Source organism: Schistocerca piceifrons, chromosome 4 (genome assembly GCF_021461385.2).
Source record: "Schistocerca piceifrons isolate TAMUIC-IGC-003096 chromosome 4, iqSchPice1.1, whole genome shotgun sequence".
Lineage (NCBI taxonomy): Eukaryota > Metazoa > Arthropoda > Insecta > Orthoptera > Acrididae > Schistocerca > Schistocerca piceifrons.
In genome coordinates, this window is record NC_060141.1 from 263,609,506 (window position 1) to 263,634,268 (window position 24,763).

General features: G+C 41.9%; 1 protein-coding gene across 1 annotated transcript in view; it reads right to left on the minus strand.

Annotated features, from left to right (window-relative positions):
- The window catches only part of LOC124795276 (calpain-C), a 449,990-nt gene that overhangs the window by 416,573 nt on the left and 8,654 nt on the right, over positions 1-24,763 (minus strand). Inside the window, exon 2 of the mRNA XM_047259222.1 lies at positions 584-725. Coding sequence (XP_047115178.1) covers positions 584-721 — 138 coding nt within the window. The 5' untranslated portion in view covers positions 722-725. The remainder of the gene's footprint in view (positions 1-583; positions 726-24,763) is intronic.

The following is a 24,763-nucleotide window of genomic DNA, read 5'->3' on the forward strand; positions in this document are numbered from 1 at the left end:
TCCAGTGAGTGAGTGAGTGAGTGAATCACATATCTGTGAAGATATTATGTACGATCGTATTCTGATTATCAGCCGAAAGCCTTTCGGAAATCTAGGAAGATAGACAGTCTTCCTGTTCACTTGCAGATAATGTATGACAGATTATTTAAATGAATAGTGCAAGTTACGTTCCACGCGATTGGTTTCTCCTGAATTCGAGCTGATTATGTGAGACAAGTTTCTTTTTCTCCTGGGACGTCATAATGTTTGAGCTTAAAATATGCTCTAGGATTCTGTAACTGACGTCGGCCTGTTGGTCACCAATTCTGCGTATCCGGTCTTCTAGCCTCTTTGCTAACAACAGTGACCTGATCTTTCTTACTGACACGCGGGATTTATTGGTGCGCAAGAGCTTCCAACCTAGAGAGGAGACTTATTCTTATAAATGATAACAAGTATACATATAATATAAAAAGTATAGCAAATATAGCAATATAGCAAAAAGTATACATACATAATATAAAGTATACATATAAATGATAACAAGTAGCCACTAGAATACGCAGTGAACGCTGCGGCTGCCGGTGACGTGCGGGGGACTCACCTTGGGCCTCTTCCACACGAACTGGAAGGGCGGCGTCTGGTGGTAGAAGACGGAGGACTGCGTCGCCGGGAAGTCTGGGTCCTCCCACAGTTCGCCGCGCTTCAGGCACGACCGCTTGATGCGCTCGTAGTCCGTCATGGCCCTGAAACAGCAGGTAGCGACACCTGTCATGCGGAGTTTATAATGGTACTTGAATTACGTAACCATTACGGCACCTCACCTCAACCTCTCGATACCAGCAATATTCTACTGTGTTTCTGTAGAATAGTTAACATATTTCTGTGACAACATTCAGATTTGATTTCATTAATGTAGAGGTACTTTGATACATCGATATGTTTATGTTGTTGTTGTTGTTGTTGTGGTCTTCAGTCCTGAGACTGGTTTGATGCAGCTCTCCATGCTACTCTATCCTGTGCAAGCTTTTTCATCTCCCAGTACCTACTGCAACCTACATCCTTCTGAATCTGCTTAGTGTATTCATCTCTTGGTCTCCCTCTACGATTTTTACCCTCCACGCTGCCCTCCAATACTAAATTGGTGATCCCTTGATGCCTCAGAACATGTCCTACCAACCGATCCCTTCTTCTGGTCAAGTTGTGCCACAAACGTCTCTTCTCCCCAATCCTATTCAATACTTCCTAATTAGTTATGTGATCTACCCATCTAATCTTCAGCATTCTTCTGTAGCACCACATTTCGAAAGCTTCTATTCTCTTCTTGTCCAAACTATTTATCGTCCATGTTTCACTTCCAAACATGGCTACACTCCATACGAATACTTTCAGAAATGACTTCCTGACACTTAAATCTATACTGGATGTTAACAAATTTCTCTTCTTCAGAAACGCTTTCCTTGCCATTGCCAGCCTACATTTTATATCCTCTCTACTTCGACCATCATCAGTTATTTTGCTCCCCAAATAGCAAAACTCCTTTACTACTTTAAGTGCCTCATTTCCTAATCTAATTCCCTCAGCATCACCCGACTTAATTAGACTACATTCCATTATCCTTGTTTTGCTTTTGTTGATGTTCATCTTATATCCTCCTTTCAAGACACTGTCCATTCCATTCAACTGCTCTTCCAAGTCCTTTGCTGTCTCTGACAGAATTACAATGTCATCGGCGAACCTCAAAGTTTTTATTTCTTCTCCATGAATTTTAATACCTACTCCGAATTTTTCTTTTGTTTCCTTTACTGCTTGCTCAATATACAGATTGAACAACATCGGGGAGAGGCTACAACCCTGTCTTACTCCCTTCCCAACCACTGCTTCCCTTTTATGTCCCTCGACTCTTATAACTGCCATCTGGTTTCTGTACAAATTGTAAATAGCCTTTCGCTCCCTGTGGCAGGGGCCACCTTTAGAATTTGAAAGAGAGTATTCCAGTCAACATTGTCAAAAGCTTTCTCTAAGTCTACAAATGCTAGAAACGTAGGTTTGCCTTTCCTTAATCTTTCTTCTAAGATAAGTCGTAAGGTCAGCATTGCCTCACGTGTTCCAGTGTTTCTACGGAATCCAAACTGATCTTCCCCCTTGTCCATCTCCTCTCCCCAACTCTCTGTCCATCTCCCTCTCTCCCCCCCTCTCCACCACCTTCTCTCTCTATGTTATGACGGCTACTCCAATAGCAACTTGCTGGTTCTTACCCTCATAATGTTTCTTTCCAGATAAGAAGTATTAGGTTGGTGGATAAGTTCGTAACGTTTTCTCATGTTTATATTGCAATGATATTATTCTCATGTGTATTCTTTTTTTGTCACTATGATCTTTGACGTACTTGTAACTCTGATTTTTGGGCGTGTAAGAGGTTATTAGAGAGAGTCAAGTCTTGGTCGTCATGTTGAAAAGATGCAAATTGTAGTCAGTTTATAAAATGTGAACTTTAACAGTGAGGAAGATATTTTCAAGTATGTTTTATATTGTGAAGTGATGTTTTGTGAGTTATGTGATATTGCAACAAAAGTAATAAAAAAGAAGTGTAACTTAAATTCGGAGTGCTGATTACTTTTTTACATCACCATTGTGCTAACTTGCAAAAGTTTAAACTTCAAGAATGGTTTATGAAACACATCTATAAAACTTTTGAATATCGCAGAATAACACCTAGGCCTCTTTGCATCCGAGCTTGGAATCATCACCACCACCTAGATTTTCGACGATTGAGCCACGAGTTCACAACGAGACCAGCGTGGGAAACACGAAAAGATGAGTGCCTAGTTCATCCATTATTTCATGAAATGACTTCATTAACTGTGCTCTAATGACACCTGCCGCATAATATAACGTTGTTGTTGCCCGAAAATGCAACATTTAGTAGCATGAGCAACACTACAATCATAATTAATTTTTGACCTTTGTTGTGGTAGGGTTTATAGAAGCTCCAGAGATCGGACTCTCTATGACATACAGTTTATTGTCGCAGTGCAAGAGCAGCAATGACATAACTGCGCAACACATGTGCAGTTTAAAGTTCGTTTATTCTATTACTAGCTGAGTACCCGAACTTGTCCAAGCATGTATTTATTCCAGTCTTCTACTAGCCCTAATCCTCCCTCTATCTGACCATCTCCATCTCTTACTCCCACCTCTCTCTATCCACCTCCTTCTCCCCGCCCCCCCCCCCCTTGTCCATCTCCTCTCCCCAACTCTCTGTCCATCTCCCTCTCTCCCCCCCTCTCCACCACCTTCTCTCTCCATGTTATGACCGCTACTCCAATAGCAACTTGCTGGTTCTTACCCTCATAATGTTTCTTTCCAGATAAGAAGTATTAGGTTGGTGGATAAGTTCGTAACGTTTTCTCATAAGTTTAATAAACACAACAGACACACAGAACAGAGACTTTAGTCATTAATAATATACTCCCCTACACTATTTACAACAATCTGTAGAAATCACGTTGTTCTGAGGCGAAGAACGCGTCCAGCGATGTTCGGAGCGCATTTTCATCCGGGAAGGAAGTTGCTTGGAGGTTGCTCGATAGAGAGATGAAAAAGTGAAACATCCGAGGGCGCAAGATCAGGTGAATAAGGCAGGTGCCAAATGACTTCCTAACCCAATTCTTGTGTTGAGTTTTGTGTTAGTCTAGCAGAATGCGGGTGGGCATCTTCGTGGAGTAGCATTACTTCTCGCGGTCTTTCTGATCGTTCTTAGATTGCGCCAGTAAGACGTCGCAGTTGTTGACAGTAAATGTCAGCAGTGATGATCACACCTCGGGGAAGCAATTCGTAGTACACCACACCTTCGCTGCTCCATCTGATTCATATTATTTTTCGTGGACGTGCGCAGGTCTTTTTACGTGGAATTGCTGCTTTGCTTGGGCTCAACCATTCTTTTCTTTTCCTTATGTTTGCAGGAAGACATCGTTACTCGTCACCAATGACGATCCAGGACAGGAAATCTTGCTTGCTAGTATTCGTCGATAAGGCTGTGTGGATTGACTTATGGCTGTAGCCATTGGCTAGAAACGCTGTGCGTAATCTTTTAAGCTCAGGTGTCATGTTTTGAGCATCACTTGAGCGCTGCGCACGGATTGCCAAAGAACGGATGACCGAGTTCTTCCGAGCAGGATGGTGGTAGGATTGGGCGTGCAGATACCTGTCTGTATGTGTAGGATTGCGATATACTCTGTGACCCAGTGTGCCCTCCGTTGTCCTGTATACTTCGCCGTCTAGAAATGGAATTGCACCATTCTTCTCTACTTCGAGCGTGAACTGTATCTTCCCGGGCACGTTGTTCAAATATTCGTGAAACTTGTGTAGCTCCGTTTCACAATGAGACCATATATCGAATGTGTCGTCCACCTATCTGAACCAGCAACGTGGGCGCAAAGGAGTTGAACCAAGGGCCGTTGATTCAAAGGCTTCGATGAATATGTTGGCTGCCAGCGGAGATAGGGGAGACCCCATTGCTACGCCGTCTGTCTGTTCGTAGTATTTTCCCTTCAATGTGAAGTACATTGAAGTCAGGCACAACTCAACCAGGTCGCATATGTCTGGCGGGACATGCTCCTGAAGGATTCGGATAGTTTCATCTACCGGCACGTTCGTAAATAGTGACTTCGCGTCAAAGCTGACTATGATGTCCATAGATAAAATTGTTTCACCCGTTAGGCGTTCTATAAAGTGCGTCGAGTTCTTCACATAAGAGTCCATCTTGCCAACTAGACGTCTTAATTTTCAGGCTAGATACTTTGCCAGATTGTAAGTAGGCGAATTGATCCCATTCACTATTGACCTCAAAGGATAGCTGTCCTTTCGTATCTTTGGAACACCGTAAATTCTAGGAGTGATTGGTGTTCTCCATTTAACTGTTTCCTGGTCAATCCTTTAAGCATGCCGCGTGTCTTGGGATTTTGCAGTGCCTGCAACATAGGTGGAAACAAGGACGATGCCCCGCATCACATGGCTTTTGTGGTTGCCGGTTGGGCAAAGGATACTCGCCTACCTAATCCACATTTATGCTCTCTCTTTTATATTCATTACTGATTTTAGGTAAACAATCGTAATATCCTTACTCCAGTCTGACTTATTTTAGTTACATTATCTGCTACGCCGTTTTGTTTCATACTTGTGTGAAATCTGTGACAAAGCGTAAAATTAAAAAAAAAAAAAAAATGGCTCTGAGCACTATGGGACTTAACATCTATGGTCATCAGTCCCCTAGAACTTAGAACTACTTAAACCTAACTAACCTCAGGACATCACACAACACCCAGTCATCACGAGACAGACAAAATCCCTGACACCGCCGGAAATCGAACCCGGGAACCTTGGCGCGGCAAGCGAGAACGCTACCGCACGACCACGAGTCACGGGCCGTAAAAGTTTTAAAAGAATGATTTTGTAGAGGACAGAAAATTTTCGCTAAATTTATTAATATCACAGATTTAATTTAAAATGAAACGTGTAGCTAGGACGTTACCAATATCAAATACTGATACACAGCAAATTAGCGAGCAAACGTTCTATAAAAAAGAAATGCGAGGTTTCGAGCACTTAGCTCAGTGACAATGCGTGACTTCTGGACGTGCGAAATACTTTAAGGCGCTTCTGCGTTACTGCCCAACTTCCACTTTTGTGCTATCTGCTCCATTTCTTGATAATTTCATCAGTATTTTACCTTAAATAGCCCTTCTAGACATTTGCAGACGTTATCGTGACTCGTAAAATGCTGTTCGTTAATGAGGACACATGGACGATCACGGCTAACCGCTCAACAACACCGATATGTGATCTTAAGAACACGGCGGAATCCAACCACGTGCATTAGTAATAGAAACTTATAACTCTGAAAATGAGTGTTTTCTATATCACTAGAAGTTATGAAACTATGAATTTATTGTCCCAGAAAAATAACTACCATAAAAATTTTATGTTAATCTATCATAGCAGTATGCAACAACCTACCTTTCACTGTTTCCTTGTGTTTACCGTGTTTGCTGTTGTTGGATGTAAGTTCCGCCAATTGTGCACCGCTTTTTCCAAGTTCCCAAACATGTTTCAGCACCTCTGTGCCATCAGCAGTGGGTTTATGTTTCATTTAATCTTTAATGTGAACATTTTTACTAAATGATTACAATATTACCGGAATATTTAGTTCACACAACAATTTGTTTCTTTTAGTTAATACCTTTACACTCAGTTTGCTTGGTTTTTCAGGACCACTTGTGCATTATATATTGCAGGTAGCTTCTCATCTGAAACTAAACGATGTTGTGGGAAATTCTGTTGGGAGTTAACCTATCATTTTATGCTTTAAACGTAATTTAGTTTGTCGCGATATTTCGTGACTTTTTGTGTGACAAGCTCTTTTTTCTGAGCATGATGACAAAAAAGGGCTTTTACTCACGTTTTTGTGTGGCAAGCCCTTTTTCTGAGCATGATGAGTGCATACAGAGTGTAAAGGTATTAACTAAAAGAAACAAATTGTTGTTTGAACTAAATATTCCTGTAATTTTGTAATAATTTAGTAAAAATGTTCACATTACATATTAAATAAAACAGAAACTCACTGATGTTGGTACAGAGGTGCCGAAACATGTTTGGGAACTTCGAAAAAACGGTGATGGCAGAAATTACATCCAACAGTTTTGTTATAAACTATCGTGGGAATACTTGGGATCTTATCAAGTTGGACTAACTAGAGATGTTGAACGAATAAATGGTAGAGCAGCAATATAATAAGTTTGTGTTTCTGCAGAACGCTTTCACACCAATGGTAATAAATCTAAAAACAAATTTTCTAAAACTGGTTGTCGGTTTCAATCTACCGCCCTCAAATAAGAATCCACTACGGATCTCGAAAATGAAATTAGATCAATTAAAACGTGAAAATTCAAGGCGCAATTTAACTAACAATTCGAACAGCGTAAATCAGAAGTTGTTCTTCCCGTTCTCAATTCGTCCTATCCTCGATCTAGCACGAATAGACGACCATTCACAGCACGTTATTGGAAACTATCTTTTGCAGCGTGTTGCATGTTCTGAACGCCAAGGTACGACGACAGAGACACTCTTCCCTTACACAGTGCACTGCCTCCTCACTGACTGCCTACCGTGCCACGTGCATGCTACCGGCGCTTAATATTCGTTTCATGTAGGTTGTCGCCTGCGTCACTTCCGTGCGGACGTCAAGACATCTATCAGCAGCAGGAATTGTGGTATCACTACAAGGAAGGCGTACTCCCAAATGGCCTATGCTTTAGAGACCACAAAATCAACACATTATACCTGGTATCTAGTACAAATTTTTGTTGCTATCCGTGAATTAAATGCTTCTTAGAATTTTCTGCAACAGACAATTTGCATCCCTTTTTGCAGGTGTGCACCTGCTGCTGCCTTAAAGTAGGTTAGACTGACTGACGTCTCAGTATCTCCAAATATACCACAAACTGTAATTTTTAGTGTACCGTACTTCAGTCGGTAAAAACGGAACCCTCATAGCGTCACTTTGTTGTCCGTCTGTCTGTCCGACAATTCAGGAATCGAGTTGAAATTTATATCACATAGTAATATCTACGGTCTCTTGTCGCTGTAAAAAAGTGAAGCTTACGTGTCACTACAATCAAAAGATACGGCCATTTTTATCACATATTTTGACACTCGCAAATTCATTCATCAAAACCTACATGGTACTTCACGTCGACCTAGAGTCATGAAATTTACCAAGAAGCAAGATTTCACACTACAACCAAAGGAAAAAAATCCGAAATTTGTTAATTTGTAATCACATCACATAAAAAAATATTTCTTTTGTCATTTTCTATCTGACATCAGACTTGAAATTAATACATTTTCGAAAGTCTTTGAATCCCTGTATCAGATATCTTACCAGTATCAGTTCGATAACAGACAAAAATCATCGAGATCCTCGATTTCCGAAATGCATTATCTGTCTACAAACACAATTAAGTTTGTATGGAATCCTCGGTGTGTGAGTCCTACTCGCACCTGGCCAATTTTCTTTGTCAAGGCCTCACAACGGTTCCAGTGCTGGTCGTAAATCAGTAGAAGGCCGGCCAAGGCTAACCACTTCAAATCAAGCGTTAGTAACACGTCGAAATCCGTCGACGTCTATAACAAAATAATGTGCAGAGTTATCAGTTGCCTCAGCACAGGACAAGCAGAATTAGTAGGCGCCGCAAAAAATCTCATTGGTACCAAGAAATTCGATTACTAGGAACTACATTCATAGACATAAAACCTGCCAGGTTAGCCGAGAGCGCTAACGCGCTGCTTCCTCGTGTAGGCGCGCCGGCCTCGGATCGAATCCGCCCGGCAGATTCTCACGAGGGCCGGTATGCCGGCCAGCCTGGATGTGGTTTTCAGGTGGTTTTCCACGTTCCACTAGTTGAATACCAGGCTGGTCCCCAAGTCCCGCCTCAGTTACACGCATCGTGGACATTTGAAACACTTGCGCACTATTTCATGATTTACACTAGACACAGATAGCTGGAGTACACTCATTCCGTTCTGGGGGGTATGGGGGTGGCGGCAGGAAGGGCATCTGGCTACCCCTTAAAATTAACCATGCCAAATCCGTACTTAACCCTGCCGACCCTGCGCACGATGCGGAACAAAGGCAGTAGCAAAAGAAGAAGAAGAAATTCATAGACATAAAAGACACATCGGTACGGTGCAATAAAGTATCGGCTTATCTGATTGTATGTAAACTGAAGATTGTAATGGATCTTTATTTACGTGACCATTACGGCACTCCAACCCCAGTTCTCGATACCAGTAATATCGTACTACTTTTCTGCAAAGTAACAGACATATTTTTGTGACAATATTCACATTTGGTTTTATTAATGTATAGGTACTCCTATGTATCGATATATTACAGTGATATGGTTCTTGTGTGTATTCATTTCTGTGAGACTGTCATAATCTTTGACTTACTTGTAACCGTTCAAAATGGTTCAAATGGCTCTGAGCAATATGGGACTTAACATCTGTGGTCATCAGTCCCCTAGAACTTAGAACTACTTAAACCTAACTAACCTAAGGACATCACACACATCCATGCCCGAGGCAGGATCCGAACCTGCGACCGTAGCAGTCGCGCGGTTCCGGACTGCGCGCCTAGAACCGCTAGACCGCGGCCGGCTGGTAACCGTTTTGGCGCGAATGCGCACAGAGCAGTCTTTGTTTCACTTTGCATAAGTTAAGTTGTTATTTCGGTTTGTAAAAGAACAGTCAAGTCTTGTGCTTGGTTAAAGTGGAAATTAAATATATGAAGATTGATACAAAACTGTTTTCTTGATGATGTGACAATTAAGAAGAAGTTTAATAAAAATGTGGATCGTGAACACCAAGTCAAAAATTATTTGCACCATAGCATTGTTCTAATCTGGGATTGTTTGATTATTAAGAATTTCCTGAAAAACGCACTCGTTAGGTCTTCAGATATTGCTAAAATACAGATCTGGACCTTCTAGCAGTCAAAGTGGAATCACCCTAGAATCAACAAGATGAGCCATAACAACTTCGACGAAATCTACGTGGGAATCCATTCAAGATAAGTGCCAAAATAAATGACCTTTTACAGTGACTTCATTATTTCCATTCTGAGGATACAATCCACAGTCAATAACTTTGTTGTTGCCCGATAAAGCGAACATATGCTGCGTGAGCAACATTATTAATCTGATTTCTAAGCTATTTTGCAAGTGGTGGTATTGTTAGAAGGTGGATTGGGCAGAAAGGAAAGGAAAGGGAGTGGTGATGTCAGCTGCATCGGGACATTACATGGAATCAGCGGCGACGAGTGAAAGCGCGTACCGGACCAGGAGCTCCTGCTTACTAGGCAGGTGGGTTAATGACTGCGCCACCGGGACACAGTGTTTATCGCAACGGCGTGTACTGTCGCGGTACGCCTTACGGGCGACCCACATTCCCACCGAACGCCTCCTATCCAGAGTCCCTGTCCATTTCCTTCACGCTCGCTACTCTGAGATTCCCGCAGGAGGTAGGATGCACTTGTGCATACTGTAGTGATCCAGCTACACGCAGCTAACAAAATTAAGACTTCACCTGCTATGTTGTCTAGTTCAGTTATGAATCAAACCGTATATAGTAATCGTGACTCAGACCTGCCACTAAGTTTTCGACAAACTACCATAAAACACTGAGTCAAACTTGCCCGTTGGAAATCTGATGTGGTGTGGAAAAAACACTATCTGATTTCTACTAACAGAATTTGGCGATTTTGCCCAACACAGTTAAATACGGTACACCTGCATGCGTATATGGTTATGATGGTGTGGCAATATGACATTTACTTCTAAGTGAACACAAAGTACTCAGTCTGACACTTGTTATTATGTTTACTCGCATCTACGTATATCGCACCAAGCGAGTGTCAACAGCTCTGCTGTCATTGGCTGTTGCATTTAGCTTTATGGCGGGCGCCACAATTCGCACAAATACAATGCCTAAATAATTGCACATTAAATTCACTCACAGAAATTACGGTGTACACATGTTTCACACTCACCAAGAGATACTTAAAACAGTAGGCAGTGGCAGCAGCGCTAAAATTAAGAATGACAGAAATAGGCATAGGATTGGAAACAACTATACTAATGGAGGTCAATAATGTCTACATTAATAACAAAATCTCGCTAACTTCACATTTCTTTTAAAGAACAGACAAATTGAAGATTAGTTTCTTCGAACAAGTTCCAAATAGAAAGTTTACAATTTTAATTGTTCTTTTAGTCTTTGACGAGAGCTAAAGCAGCTATCCTTATCTGTTACGATGCAGCCAGTGAGGTGCAATGTCGTTGCCAGCTTATCATTGCAGACGGCGTGTTTAAATCAGCTCCAACATCTGTAGATGCTGCATATGAATTCTCATGTGGAATTTTACTTTCCACTCGGCGACGATTTCACCAGTGGTGTATTATAGGCCACTGAATAGTAGGCCGTTGTTACAGTTGTTGCCAACATTCAGCTTCAGCATTCGCACGAGCGATTTACTATGTCTCTCATGTACAACACTGACTCAACACAGTTCAGTAGAGGTTTTTAAAGTTATTTCGATCGCGGAATTCGTGTACCATGCGAATAACGCGAACGCGAACTCGCCACTGTTGGCGGTAACATGCACACTCGTAATAAACAGTTTCTATGCGCCTGTGGCACAATTAACGGTTCATGCACACGGCACTCAGCGACGGCGCTAAGATGCACTGAAATTACAAAGTATTTAGAACACACAAACTACAATGTCGTCCGTCCATAGCTATGTTGTAGTCACGCGACGCAGTTCGTTTGGCGGTTTTACACAAGCCAACTTCTCTGTCCACTTTAAACGTTTTTACATTCCGTTACACGAAGCAGCAAAAATGTATCTCATCGTTAATCACTTTCGTTCGCCCCGACTGTTTCACGACACGATACAGTCAGCACACTTTTAACCTCCTTCCGCCTTCTCAGTACAATCATGATTCCACACACGCTCTTCTCACACTGTGCGACCCTCACAATCGATATTCTGATCGCTCTCGTCCTGCTTGTACAATATCTCAGGTATAAATTTAGCTTTACAAAGTCATTCCAATCAAAATTGACGCAATAAATGACAAACGAAGAATCAAAATATTTTACGTATTCAGTTGACAAGAAAACCTAATTACTAATGTCCAAAACGGAGATAATATCATTTGCATACTATTACTTTCAACGAACAGTTACTTATTACATTATAGAACAAAACAAACACTATGCTTTATCACCAGAAATTCATGTACAACTATGAAAAAAGAAAGAATGCTAGAAAGGAAAAAGAAAAAAAAAGTCTTACATAGCAAGCAACTAGCGGTGTTTTCAAAATATGCACTGAAGAAGGTGGACCCTTTGCCCCTCTCGACTAATCAGTTATACGAATGCGTGGTGTCTATTCTTTCGGACATGTCTGAAAGAACAGACACCACGCATTCGTATAATTGTCCAGTTGCTAAACATCCGTCCGCCTGAGTTTAACGTTAAGACTGATCGCCTTCTTTGTTGTACAACATTTGAGAAGAGTGAGCTACGTAACATCTCTGGATTTCAGCCTCTGCCTCCCTTTCATTTCAATTATACTCGTCCATTACAATGCATTACAATCTCGATCTTCCATCCAGTGCAGATACATACTTGATACGTCACAACAGGTTGAAAGACAGTAACGGCAAACTATCATCACTACAACCTAATCCAGAAGACCTATATAGGAAATCAGCATTACGCTTCATGTTCATTGCCACGGTTATTTTTATATGTAAACAACAAGATTACAGTCAAAACAGTTCGAGACCAGATTAATAAGAAACATTGATTTATTGATTGTCGAAGTAAGCATGTTGTTAAGAAGATCGTTCCAATAATCGCGTGGAGTCCATGAAATCCTGTGGCAACGGAAAATGTTGGTCCACAAACTGCATCAGCGATAGTGAAGGGTTCTTTGCATTGTTCATATACTTGAAGCAAACTGAAACATAGTCCCAATAGTACTGTGAAGAATAGTTCTCGTCATGCTTCAGTGTGGTTGGCCGGCCGGAGTGGCCGAGCGGTTCTAGGCGCTTCAGTCTGGAACCGCGCGACCGCTACGGTCGCAGGTTCGAATCCTGCCTCGGGCATGGATGTGTGTGATGTCCTTAGGTTAGTTAGGTTTAAGTAGTTCTAAGTTCTAGGGGACTGATGACCTTAGAAGTTAAGTCCCATAGTGCTCAGAGCCATTTGAACCATTTTTCAGTGTGGTTAGAACCTATAAGTCTGTGGTGTTCTCATATTACTGTTACTCCTGATGCAAGAAGAATCGCTATATTAAGAAATGGAATTTGACTAGTGTTGAAAGACTAAATTCCTATTGGTAGTCACAGTATTCTTAATTCAACTGTTGGTGCTAGTCTTCTACTGAAGAAGGCTCAGAAGATCGATACGGAAAACAGAACTTCTGATGCAATAAATAAAATTATTCCTCATCGTAATCCAATTAAGACAAATCCTGTATGTTATACTTCGTATGTTCCCTTTCTGACTGCATCCGGTTTTAATGCTTCACATTTTCTATGTAGCTTCTCCCCAGTTGAGTACAACGCCCAGAACCTTAATATAAACACATTAAACCTTCAGTAAAGTCCTTCTTTGGGATATTGTTCAACTCCCTCGTCACATTGGCTTGAATGTCGGTTATGTCGTCAAAGTACTCATCCTTCATATAAATTTCTGCAATTTTTCGTTCCGCGGTAATTTCGTGCTGATAACAAAACGTTTCGTCACCAGTGATGATTTTTTTCCCAGAAAAGAGTTGTCCGCATTCAGCATTTCAATCACATCGCGGCCTTCGTTGTTTTTGTTCGGGATTCAAGGTGTGTGGCACAAACTTTGCGCACACTTCTCTTCTTCAAAACATTCTGGACAATGTACACTGCTTGGCTTAGAGATGTTGTTCCGCTACGATTGGTGGCCAAGCTGCCACTGTAATTACTGCGCTGACTCCGCTTATACGTCAGGAACCAAATCAGCCGCGGAACTTTGTGGACGGAGAGTGTACGTTTTCAGCCGTAACATACTATGTACATCCCTTCTTTCATCTTGTCTTCTTCAACACCTATACGGCACCACAACTCGATAATAAAGATATGGAAATCAAATGAACATTGTAATAACAAAAGGTTGCCACAATGGATAGAAGTACTGTTCCACAAACTGCGAAAAATAAGTATTACCTCAAACGAACTGTTTATTTCCCTTACATGCTGTAAGCACATTGTAGCAACAACAAAAATAATATCATTTCCGGAGATTCAAGATTCTCAGAGGAGGTGAATAAAGATACATAGTTGTTGTTGTTGTTGTTGTTGTTGTTGTTGTGGTCTTCAGTGCTGAGACTGGTTTGATGCAGCTCTCCATGCTACACTATCCTGTGCAAGCTGCTTCATCTCCCAGTACGTACTGCAGCCTACATCCTTCTGAATCTGTCTAGTGTATTCATCTCTTGGTCTCCCTCTACGATTTTTATCTTCCACGCTGCCATCCAATACTAAATTGGTGAGCCCTTGATGCCTCAGAACATGTCCTACCAACCGATCCCTTCTTCTAGTCAAGTTGTGCCACAAACTCCTCTTCTCCCCAATTCTGTTCAATACCTCCTCATTAGTTATGTTATCTACCCATCTAATCTTGAGCATTCTTCTGTAGCACCACATTTCGAAAGATTCTATTCTCTTCTTGTCCGATCTATTTATCGTCCATGTTTCACTTCCATGCATGGTACACTCCATACAAATACTTTCAGAAACGACTTCCTGACACTTAAATCTATAATCGATGTTAAAAAATTTGTCTTCTTCAGAAACGCTTTCCTTGCCATTGCCAGTCTACATTTTATATCCTCTCTACTTCGACCATCATCAGTTATTTTGCTCCCCAAATAGCAAAAGTCCTTTACTACTTTAAGTGTCTCATTCCCTAATCTTATTCCCCCAGCATCACCCGAATTAACTCGACTACATTCCATTATGCTCATTTTGCTTTTGTTGATGTTCATCTGTGGCAAGGGTAAAATACAAGGAGCGAAAGGCTATTTACAATTTGTACAGAAACCAGATGGCAGTTATAAGAGTTGAGGGGCATGAAAGGGAAGCAGTGGTTGGGAAAGGAGTGAGACAGGGTTGTAGCTTCTCCCCGATGTTATTCAATCTGTATATTGAGCAAGCAGTAAAGGAAACAAAAGAAAAATTCGGAGTAGGTATTAAAATTCATGGAGAAGAAGTAAAAACTTTGAGGTTCGCCGATGACATTGTAATTCTGTCAGAGACAGCAAAGGACTTGGAAGAGCAGTTGAACGGAATGGACAGTGTCTTGAAAGGAGGATATAAGATGAACATCAACAAAAGCAAAACGAGGATAATGGAATGTAGTCAAATTAAATCGGGTGATGCTGAGGGGATTAGATTAAGAAATGAGACACTTAAAGTAGTAAAGGAGTTTTGCTATTTAGGGAGTAAAATAACTGATGATGGTCGAAGTAGAGAGGATATAAAATGTAGACTGGCAATGGCAAGGAAATCGTTTCTGAAGAAGAGAAATTTGTTAACATCGAGTATAGATTTAATTGTCAGGAAGTCGTTTCTGAAAGTATTTGTATGGAGTGTAGCCATGTATGGAAGTGAAACATGGACGATAACCAGTTTGGACAAGAAGAGAATAGAAGCTTTCGAAATGTGGTGCTACAGAATAATGCTGAAGATAAGGTGGGTAAATCACGTAACTAATGAGGAGGTATTGAATAGGATTGGGGAGAAGAAGTTTGTAGCACAACTTGACTAGAAGAAGGGATCGGTTGGTAGGACATGTTTTGAGGCATCAAGGGATCACAAATTTAGCATTGGAGGGCATCGTGGAGGGTAAAAATCGTAGAGGGAGATCAAGAGATCAATACACCAAGCAGATTCAGAAGGATGTAGGTTGCAGTAGGTACTGGGAGATGAAGCTTGCACAAGATAGAGTAGCATGGAGAGCTGCATCAAACCAGTCTCAGGACTGAAGACCACAACAACAACAACGATGTTCATCTCATATCCTCCTTTCGAGACACTGTCCATTCCGTTCAACTGCTCTTCCAAGTCCTTTGCTGTCTCTGACAGCATTACAATGTCATCGGCGAACCTCAAAGTTTTTATTTCTTCTCCATGAATTTTAATACCTACTCCTAATTTTTCTTTTGTTTCCTTTACTGCTTGCTCAGTATACAGATTGAACAACATCGGGGAGAGGCTACAACCTTGTCTTACTCCCTTCCCGACCACTGCTTCCCTTTCATGTCCCTCGACTCTTATAACTGCCATCTGGTTTCTGTACAAATTGTAAATAGCCTTTCGCTCCCTGTATTTTACCCCAGCCACCTTCAGAATTTGAAAGAGAGTATTCCAGTCAACATTGTCAAAAGCTTTCTCTAAGTCTACAAATGCTAGAAACGTAGGTTTGCCTTTTCTTAATCTTTCTTCTAATACAAGTCGTAGGGTCGATATTGCCTCACGTGTTCCAATATTCCTGCGGAATCCAAACTCGTCTTCCCCGAGGTCGGCTTATACCAGATACATAGCACAGTCACATTAATGTGACCACCGCCTATGTTCGACGTCAAAGTACGATAGCCACACACAGAGGGCAGGTGGCAGCACTAACAATGGAGGGTATAAAAAACTTGTCGGGGTGGGGTGGGGGGGACGTAGAAAACAGTGCAGTCATTGTCGTAATGTAGGAACGGACCGATTTATCTGACGTCCAAAACGGAATGATCATTGGCTTCCGGGCCAAGGATGGAAGCGTTTCCGAAACTGCTAAGTCTGTAAACTGTTCACGTGCTGTTGCAGCTGAGTACACAGAGTACGACAAAATGGCGCCACCGACGCAACTTCAGTGCACTACGGGCAATAGATGACAGTGTTGGACGAAGGCTGCTGAGATATGTGAGGGCGAACTGAGGTACAACAGTTGAGAAGCTGACCGCCCTGATGAGCTACCAACAGTGTCTCCTCCTCAACCGTCCGACGAACATTGCTGCGTATGGACCTCCGCGACAGGCGCCTGATTTATCCACCCATGCTGACTGCTGTTCATCGTCGAGGAAGGCTGGAGTTTGTACATCAATACTGCAACTGAACATCCACTGAGATGAACCAGGTTTTATGCTCCATCGGACAAATGGCCGTTGACTTGTACGGCCCTGCAACTATCGTCGGAAGGGTCTTGGCCGGAGGAGGAAGCCTGTGATCTGGGAAATATTTTCGTGGCGTTCCGTAGACGATCTCGTCACTCTGGAAGGCACAATAGATCAATACAAATATGCAGCTAACCTTGGGGACCATGGCCACACCTACAGGGAGTCTGTTGTTTCTCGGCATGACGGCATCTACCAGCAGGACAACAGGACAATGCAACGTGTCACATAGCTGGTAGTGAATGTGTGTGGTTCTAAGAGCTCCAGGATGAGTTTTCTGTACACCCCTGGTCACCATATTCCGTCTTCCCCCCCCCCCCCCCCCGCACTCCCCCATCTATTTAAATCCAATTGAAAGTCTGTGGGACCACCTCGATTGGGCTGCTCGCGCAATGGATCCTCAACCGTGAAACCTAGCGCAGCTGGCCACAGTACTGAAGTTGGCATCGCCCTGCATCCCTGTCGGCATCTTCCAGAACATCACTGACTCTCTCTCTGTACGTCCGCGCTGCAAACTGTGGTTATTCAGACATTTGTATAAGTGACTGGAGCCTGTATGTCTTGTGAATAAAATGTAGCGAATGCTTACGCTGGTGAGAGATATTCCGAGATTATTTAATGATGATTCTGAGGCTTTATTGGAGCTACATTCCCCCCCTCCTCCCCTCCTCCCATCCCCCCTCTCCTGCCCCCTCCCCCCCCCCCCCCTCTGCGAATGAAACGAAACACAAAGGCTGCAAATGGAGGGATTGTGCCAGCCAGGCCAGATGAGGTCTTGCACTCTGACGATAACCAAAACATTGTTTACGTTGTCTGTAGTACGATAGTACGTAAGAGCACAGAACCCTCACGCTGTAACTAAAATAGCCGCCGAGGTAGCCGAGCGGTTCTAGGTGTCACAGTCTGGAACCGCGCGACCGCTACGGTCGCAGGTTCGAATCCTCCATTGGGCATGGATGTGTGTGATGTCCTAAGGTTAGTTAGGTTTAAGTAGTTCTAAGTTATAGGGGACTGATGACTTCAGAAGTTAAGTCCCATAGTGCTCAGAGCCATTTGAACCATTTGTAACTAAAATATTTCTTTACCCGCAAGTGGGCCATTGTATAACAACTTTTGTAATATGAGGTGATTATAATTCGCATGTTACTACTGATCGGTCTGAAACGATTTTTAACTTCTTGGTAATATACTGAAAGAAGCTTTGTAGTAAAAGGCGAGCTATGAATATCGATTAAAATTTTCTCTACAATGCGTAATTAAAAAATTTCATTTTTTTCCTGACGATATGCACTCACACAGCATCGTGAAGAGGGACACCTTTGCTGTCCTAGCTCAAGAGAAATGAACTCTCCAGTTCCAAGAGGAAAAAACTATACTTGGTTGCTAAAGACATTTAGGGGGTTTTACATCTTTGCAACGATGCTGTTGTGCATGTAAGAAGTTTTTGTTTTTAGTCTCTCCTTCTGCTACCTCACTGAGGAGCCATAGAACGGTGCGATGTCGTCCTGTAGAATGGCAGTCCACTCTTTGGCTACTCAGTGTCGCAGTGGGTCAAGGTTTATTTCTGGCCTTGGAGAGCCGACCGCGCGCTGTCAGATCGTGGGCATCACGCTAAGCACGGAAGTTAACGTATTGCTGGGAGGACTCGGTAGCTACGGAGAAACGCTATGTAAGAGGCCTTTGCCCAACTAGAAGGGCAAACACCCTCTACAATGCAAACGACACCTCGAGTGCTAAGAAGGCGTTTTAAGGTGTGCGCCGTATTCTTCATTGGACCACTTACGATCACACCAGGCGATTAGTCAAAGTGTAAAGCGAGGCAGGAACTGCTCATCTCAAACTACCATCCAACTAAAACTTTACTTGTACCTTCTAATGTACTCCTTCCGCAGAAGACCACACCTATGCTCCGCTGCACCATATTTTCGATTTCTTACTCCCGTGACAGTATTTGAGGTACGTTGCAAGGAAGCGAGGCATTTACACAGCAGCGAAAGTGACTCATAGACGAATCATTGAACCATAATAGTTGTTACTGGCCTTACACGTCCAGTGCAACATGGGTCCTGATTCGGTCAGCGGTCGCGGATCAATACACATTGGCTAATTGAGTGGTGCAGTTGTCTATCCATCACTGTTGACGGGAACCAAGGCCGCTGAGATGTTGACCTTCCTCGGTCATTGATGTATAACGTCGCAAACCACGCATTGCAAGAGTTGTCACCCACGTCCACGACAGGATATTGCTCAAATTTATGAAAGAACAAACGGTCTTGGTTGCAAAATTGGATTTTTTTATTTTATTATCCTCCAATAACGCGTTTCACCTTACACGAGGCAGCTTCAGATTGGCCTAGGAGAAAAAATACCTTTCTTATAAATGGCTTGACCCCGATTTAGCAAAATTGGACTAGCGAGAAAAAATACTGGCAAAACACGGTGTTAAGCACATAGGATGCCGCGCATACAAATGTCCCATCATGAAACCGCCTTAGTCAGAATTTGAAAAAAACATTGCGCAGTGTCTACATCTACATCTACGTTTATACTCCGCAAACTTCCCAACGGTGTGTGGCGGAGGGCACTTTACGTGCCACTGTCATTACCTCGCTTTCCTGTTCCAGGCGCGTATGGTTCGCGGGAAGAACGACTACTGTAAGCCTCCGTGCGCTCTCGAATCTCTCTAATTTTACATTCGTGATCTCCTCGGGAGGTATAAGTAGGGGGAAGCAATATATTCGATACCTCATCCAGAAACGCACCCTCTCGAAACCTGGACAGCAAGCTACACCTCAATGCAGAGCTCCTCTCTTGCAGAGTCTGCCACTTGAATTTGCTAAACATCTTCGTAACGCTATCACGCTTACCAAATAACCCTGTGACGAAACACGCCGATCTTCTTTGGATCTTCTCTGTCTCCTCTGCCAACCCAACCTGGTACAGATCCCACATTGATGAGCAATACTCAAGTGTCCTCTAAGATAAGAGTAAAATATATTTGAATATGACCGATAAAATGTTCAGAAGCCAGTAAACAGTCTAGTGCACTAAAAGCCCAAAACACACTCACACAAAAATTTGAAATTTAAAAATATAAAAAAAAACAACTTACTGACGTAGACGATGTTAAATACACGCGATAATCGCACATAAAAACACATGAAAGCCCCAGCAGGTAGTTGCTCTTGTCAATTTTTTTAAAAATGGCCTCGCGTGGTGTCCTACAAAACACATAACCTCGAGAATAGTCAAGAAATAATCAAAAGCAAACAACGGGCTTGGTCTCACAAGAAGTACGCATATCTGTATAAATAGGAAGCAGATTACCTTGTCAGATACGTGGCGCCGTCCACATCCACTAAAACGATATCAAGCCTCCAGAGATGCTTCACACAGTAAATACTTAGGAAGCACAGTTGCTCAAGCTTCTGGCTGTGTGCATAGTACTGGGCATAGAAATGTACAAGAAGTATACGGCTAGTATACGCAACCTACGGCAGATGGCTCATGTAAATTCACAAAGAGAAATACGACGAGCAATAAAGCCATATAAAATATCTTCCTTAAAATTACAGGGTAGATGTTTATACAAATGGGTCATAATAAACAAGAGAAATAAATTTTTAAAAAATCAATTAAGTAGAAAAGTATATATTGGTGTGGCGCAAATGAATAAAACCTGCACGAGGGAACCAAGAGAACTAATTTCTTAGCGGACCAGGTAATATTATGGCTAAAAATCATTCCGTACACTTTTTCCCCTTGAGTCAAAATTAGGTCACAGACGCGCTAAATAACGTCATATAATAGTCAGTAAGCTCAGAAAGTAAGACACAATCAGTAATATTCTATCTGGATGCTCTTGGTTCCCTCGTACAGGTTTTATTCGTTCGCACCACAGCAGTATACACTTTTCTAATTGTTGATTTTTTTAAATTTATTTCTCTTGTTTATTATGACCTATTAGTATAAACATTTTACCTGCAATTTTAAGGAAAATCTTTTACATGACTTTACTGTTTGCCATGTTTCTCTTAGTGATTACATGAGCCGTCTTCTGTGGGCTGCGTATACTAGCCGTATACTTCTTGTACGTTTCTATGCCCAGTACTATGTGCACAGCGAGAAGCATACGCAACTCCGCCTCCTACGTATTTACTGTGATGCATCTATGTGGGCTTGATCCCGTTTTAGTGGATTTGGACGGCGCCTCATAGCTGACAGGGTAACCTGCTGCCTATTTATACAAATATGCGTACTTCCTGTGGGACTCAGTCGGTTATTTGCTTCTGAATACTTCTTGACTATTCTCGAGGTGATGTGTTTTGCAGGGCACCACGCAAGGCCTTTTTTAAAAGGCAGGGGCAACTACCTTCTGCGGCTTTCATGTGTCTTTAGGCGCGATTTTCCCTTGAATTCAACATCAGCAATTTGTTTCTTATATATTTTTAAATCTTTGTTTGAGTGTGTTTTGGGCTTTTAGTGCATTAGACTGTTTACTGGCTTCTGAATAATTTATCGGTCATGTTTCACACCGCTCTTTTTTTTTTCAAATTATGACCACGGCGATTTTCTGATAGGACATTTGTATGTACGGCATCCGGTGTGCTTAACACCATATTTGAGAGTAAGTTGTTTTATTTTCTCTTGCTATTCAAATTTTGCTAAATCGGGGTCATGCCATTTACAAGAAAAGTTGTATTTTTTCTCGTAGATCAATCTTAAGATGCATTGTATAAGGTGAAACGCGTCTTTGGAGGGTAAATAAAATAAAAAATCCAGTTTTGCAACCAAGACTGTTTGTTCTTTCATATTGCTGCCGCTAGTTGCAATACCACGCAGCGTATACTGGGATTGCATATTCCACCCTGGTATGTCCCCTATACTCCCATTTGACGCACAATACAGGGTTCAAAACCAGAAACAAATTGGTCTGGTGTAATCTATGACGTAGGCATTCTAGGAATTAGATGGAGCACAATTTTCTAAATATTGTTTCGTCAGAGACTGTAGAGAACGTTTCAGTTCGTCGCAGTTCACAGTTTAGAGAAATGAGCATCCTGAATTACAATAATTAACAAGAACAGCTGAACTGTTTGTTCAGATCGTGCAACTGACGTCATGTCGTGATGCCATCCGAGCTTGTCAGGGATTTCTATGTCAAGGCGAAGTGCGTCCAAGAGCTCATTAGGCACGTAACTTCAATCGTTTTTAACACCACGTTCCACATTATTTTTAATTTTGTGTTTTTCTTCTTATCGAAGTTGTTTTATTGGTTATCTTTTGCCACTGTGCATATTCTAATGAACATAATTTTAGTTTTTGAGAATCCTAAATGATGATGTTATTCTGGTTCCAACAAAAGATCTGTTCTAGTCGATTCGATTTGTGTGGGCTGTAATGCGACAACTAGTTTTGTGTAATGTACTGCAGGCACAAGGGAATTTACATGGACTGTTATCTATTTGCACTTGGACGGTAGCACCATGTCACTGATCGTGTAGTAGACTTCTGAATTAGTTTTTTTTTCGTGTTTCATGTATGTGAAAGCGCATCCGCACCGGGGACTCTACTGGAACGTAAAATCTTTAATAAGTCTTCAAGTTTCCAACATATTGTGCACACTCACAAGAATTAAATCAGTCGTACATGAAGTCTTCTCGTCGTAGGACGGAAAAACTGAGTGGAGCAGTTTTGAAAACTTATACAAAGCAAGAAACAGAGTAATTCTAATCTCCCAGGCGGCATTTAGACGACAGATAGCGGGGCACATTTCAAATTGATGCCATGAATAGGCCCTAAATAAGAACATCCCAGTCGAAGATCAGATTACAAGAAGAATAGAGTAGTGTGTCCGTCAGTGTGTTCTGCTTCAGTATCGACCGACGACGTAGTACTATCTGCTATGGCGTTACTATGGCCTCAGTGCCAGAGCGCCTGCCACACCGCTGGGCTGCTTACCCAGCGTTAGTCTCTGACCCGTCCAGCTAGACAGCCCTCCTTTGTCAAGAAAGTACTGCTGGAGAAAATTTGCTGTTAGCAAACGTTCTCGTTTGTCACTTATGTCGACTGTAAAACTGCACTTCGAAGTGACTATACTACGTTTCGTTAATTCCATTACACCACTCCTCAAAAAGAATTTAACGGAGAAGCTCTTGCTTTTTGCATAAAACTTTCCGTTTTCTTTTTACAAAAAATCCATTAAGCAGCATCTACAGGGTCCCACAGGGAATGGCCAATATTCAGTGACATGACTGGAACGGTCATTCGAAATGAAAAGATCAACTAAATATGGGTTCTAATATGCATACCTTAAGAGCTATGAACACTTTTTCGGTAGAAGAGACGTGTTTCAGAGCAGCGAAGGTGCACAAATACTCATAGCTCTTAAGATATGCACTTTTAGAGTCCATGTTCATTAGACATTTTCTTCTTGCTTTGGTCCATACGGCGATTTTTCAAAATACGAAAAGCGAAGAGTTTTCATTAGAAAAGATTTGTTTCACTGTAAGGAAATGAGGAAGTAGACTTTTTTGCTTCTAATGATCATTCCTATCGTACCCCTGAATATTGACCACGCTACACCTACACCATATTTCGCATGCCAGCAAACGGTGTGTGGCGGAGGGTACTTTTGGTACCACTAACTGATGCTCAGTGCCCGTTCCACTAGCCAATGCCGTTGGAAGAATGATTGTCCGCAAGTTCTACTTTCTCGAATTTTCTCGTCTTGGTCATTAAGGGAGATCTATGTGGGAGGAAGTAATATGTTTTCCGAGTCTTCCCGAAAAATGCTCACTCGAAACTTCAATAGTGAACTTATCCGTAGTCCACACTGCTACTTATAACGTCTCTCTCTGAAGTGTGCTGAACATCTCTGTAATGATCTCGCGCCGGCTAAACGAACCCGCTCTTCGTTCAATCTACTCTATCTCTTTTATCAATCCTACGTGGTAAGGATCATAGATTGATAGATAATGCTCAAGAATTACCTTGTAAGCCACTTCCTTCACGTATAAGTCATATTTTATTAAGCTTCTTCTTATGAATCTGGCATCTGCTCTTGCCACTGTTTGTTTTACGTGGCCCTTGTTTTATGTGGCCATTCCACCTAAGGTGGAATACAGTATGGTACATATTGTTTCCAGAAATTTGTCATCTGTAGTGTAGTTGTACAGTAATGGACTTCTTTTCCTGTATATTCCTCCTAAGACTTTCTGTATTTGCTTTACTTAGGCATCACTCGTTAACTGTTCTTTTTTAGCTAATTCTTTTGTCAGGACACCGACCTACTTCCTCAGTTTCTGGCAGAGAGGACAATTACATTTAGACCCATACAGTGTGTCCCGTATGCCCCTGAAATCCAGGTATGCAGCAACTGAATTGCGCTGTCATCGGACGGTGGTGGAGGTCGGGATGTGGTTGCAGACATTACGCACGTGTACACGCAAATATCCACTGACTACAGCCTTTCTCGAAAAGTCTGTCTCATACGCACATTAAAATGAGCAAAAAGTTCTTGCGAAGCAAAGGCGCATGCATGTGATTAAACTTCCGTCACAATAACTTCTTTTTGATACGTAAAACGAAATTTCAGTAATTGGAAACAGAGGCGCCACAAGGTTTTGAGATTACTCAAACACTTAAGCTTCTCGTTGACAGTGGAAAAATAATTTAATCGGCTTTCTACGGCTCATCATGTGGATTCTGTTAAATTTGAGACACAGTGTGTACCAAATAAAACATTTTTGTTTTCTTTGAAACCCTACAATGATGTGCATTACTAAGACTCTTACAGTCAGAGACTATCACTTAGCGACTGATCAATACAAGAAAGTCTGACAACACACCCTCACGGCTTGACTTCTGCCAGAAATTCTCTCCAAGTTTACGAACTGCACAGAAGCTCTCCTATAGGTCTTGTTGGACTAGCAATCCTCGAAGAAAGGATATCACACT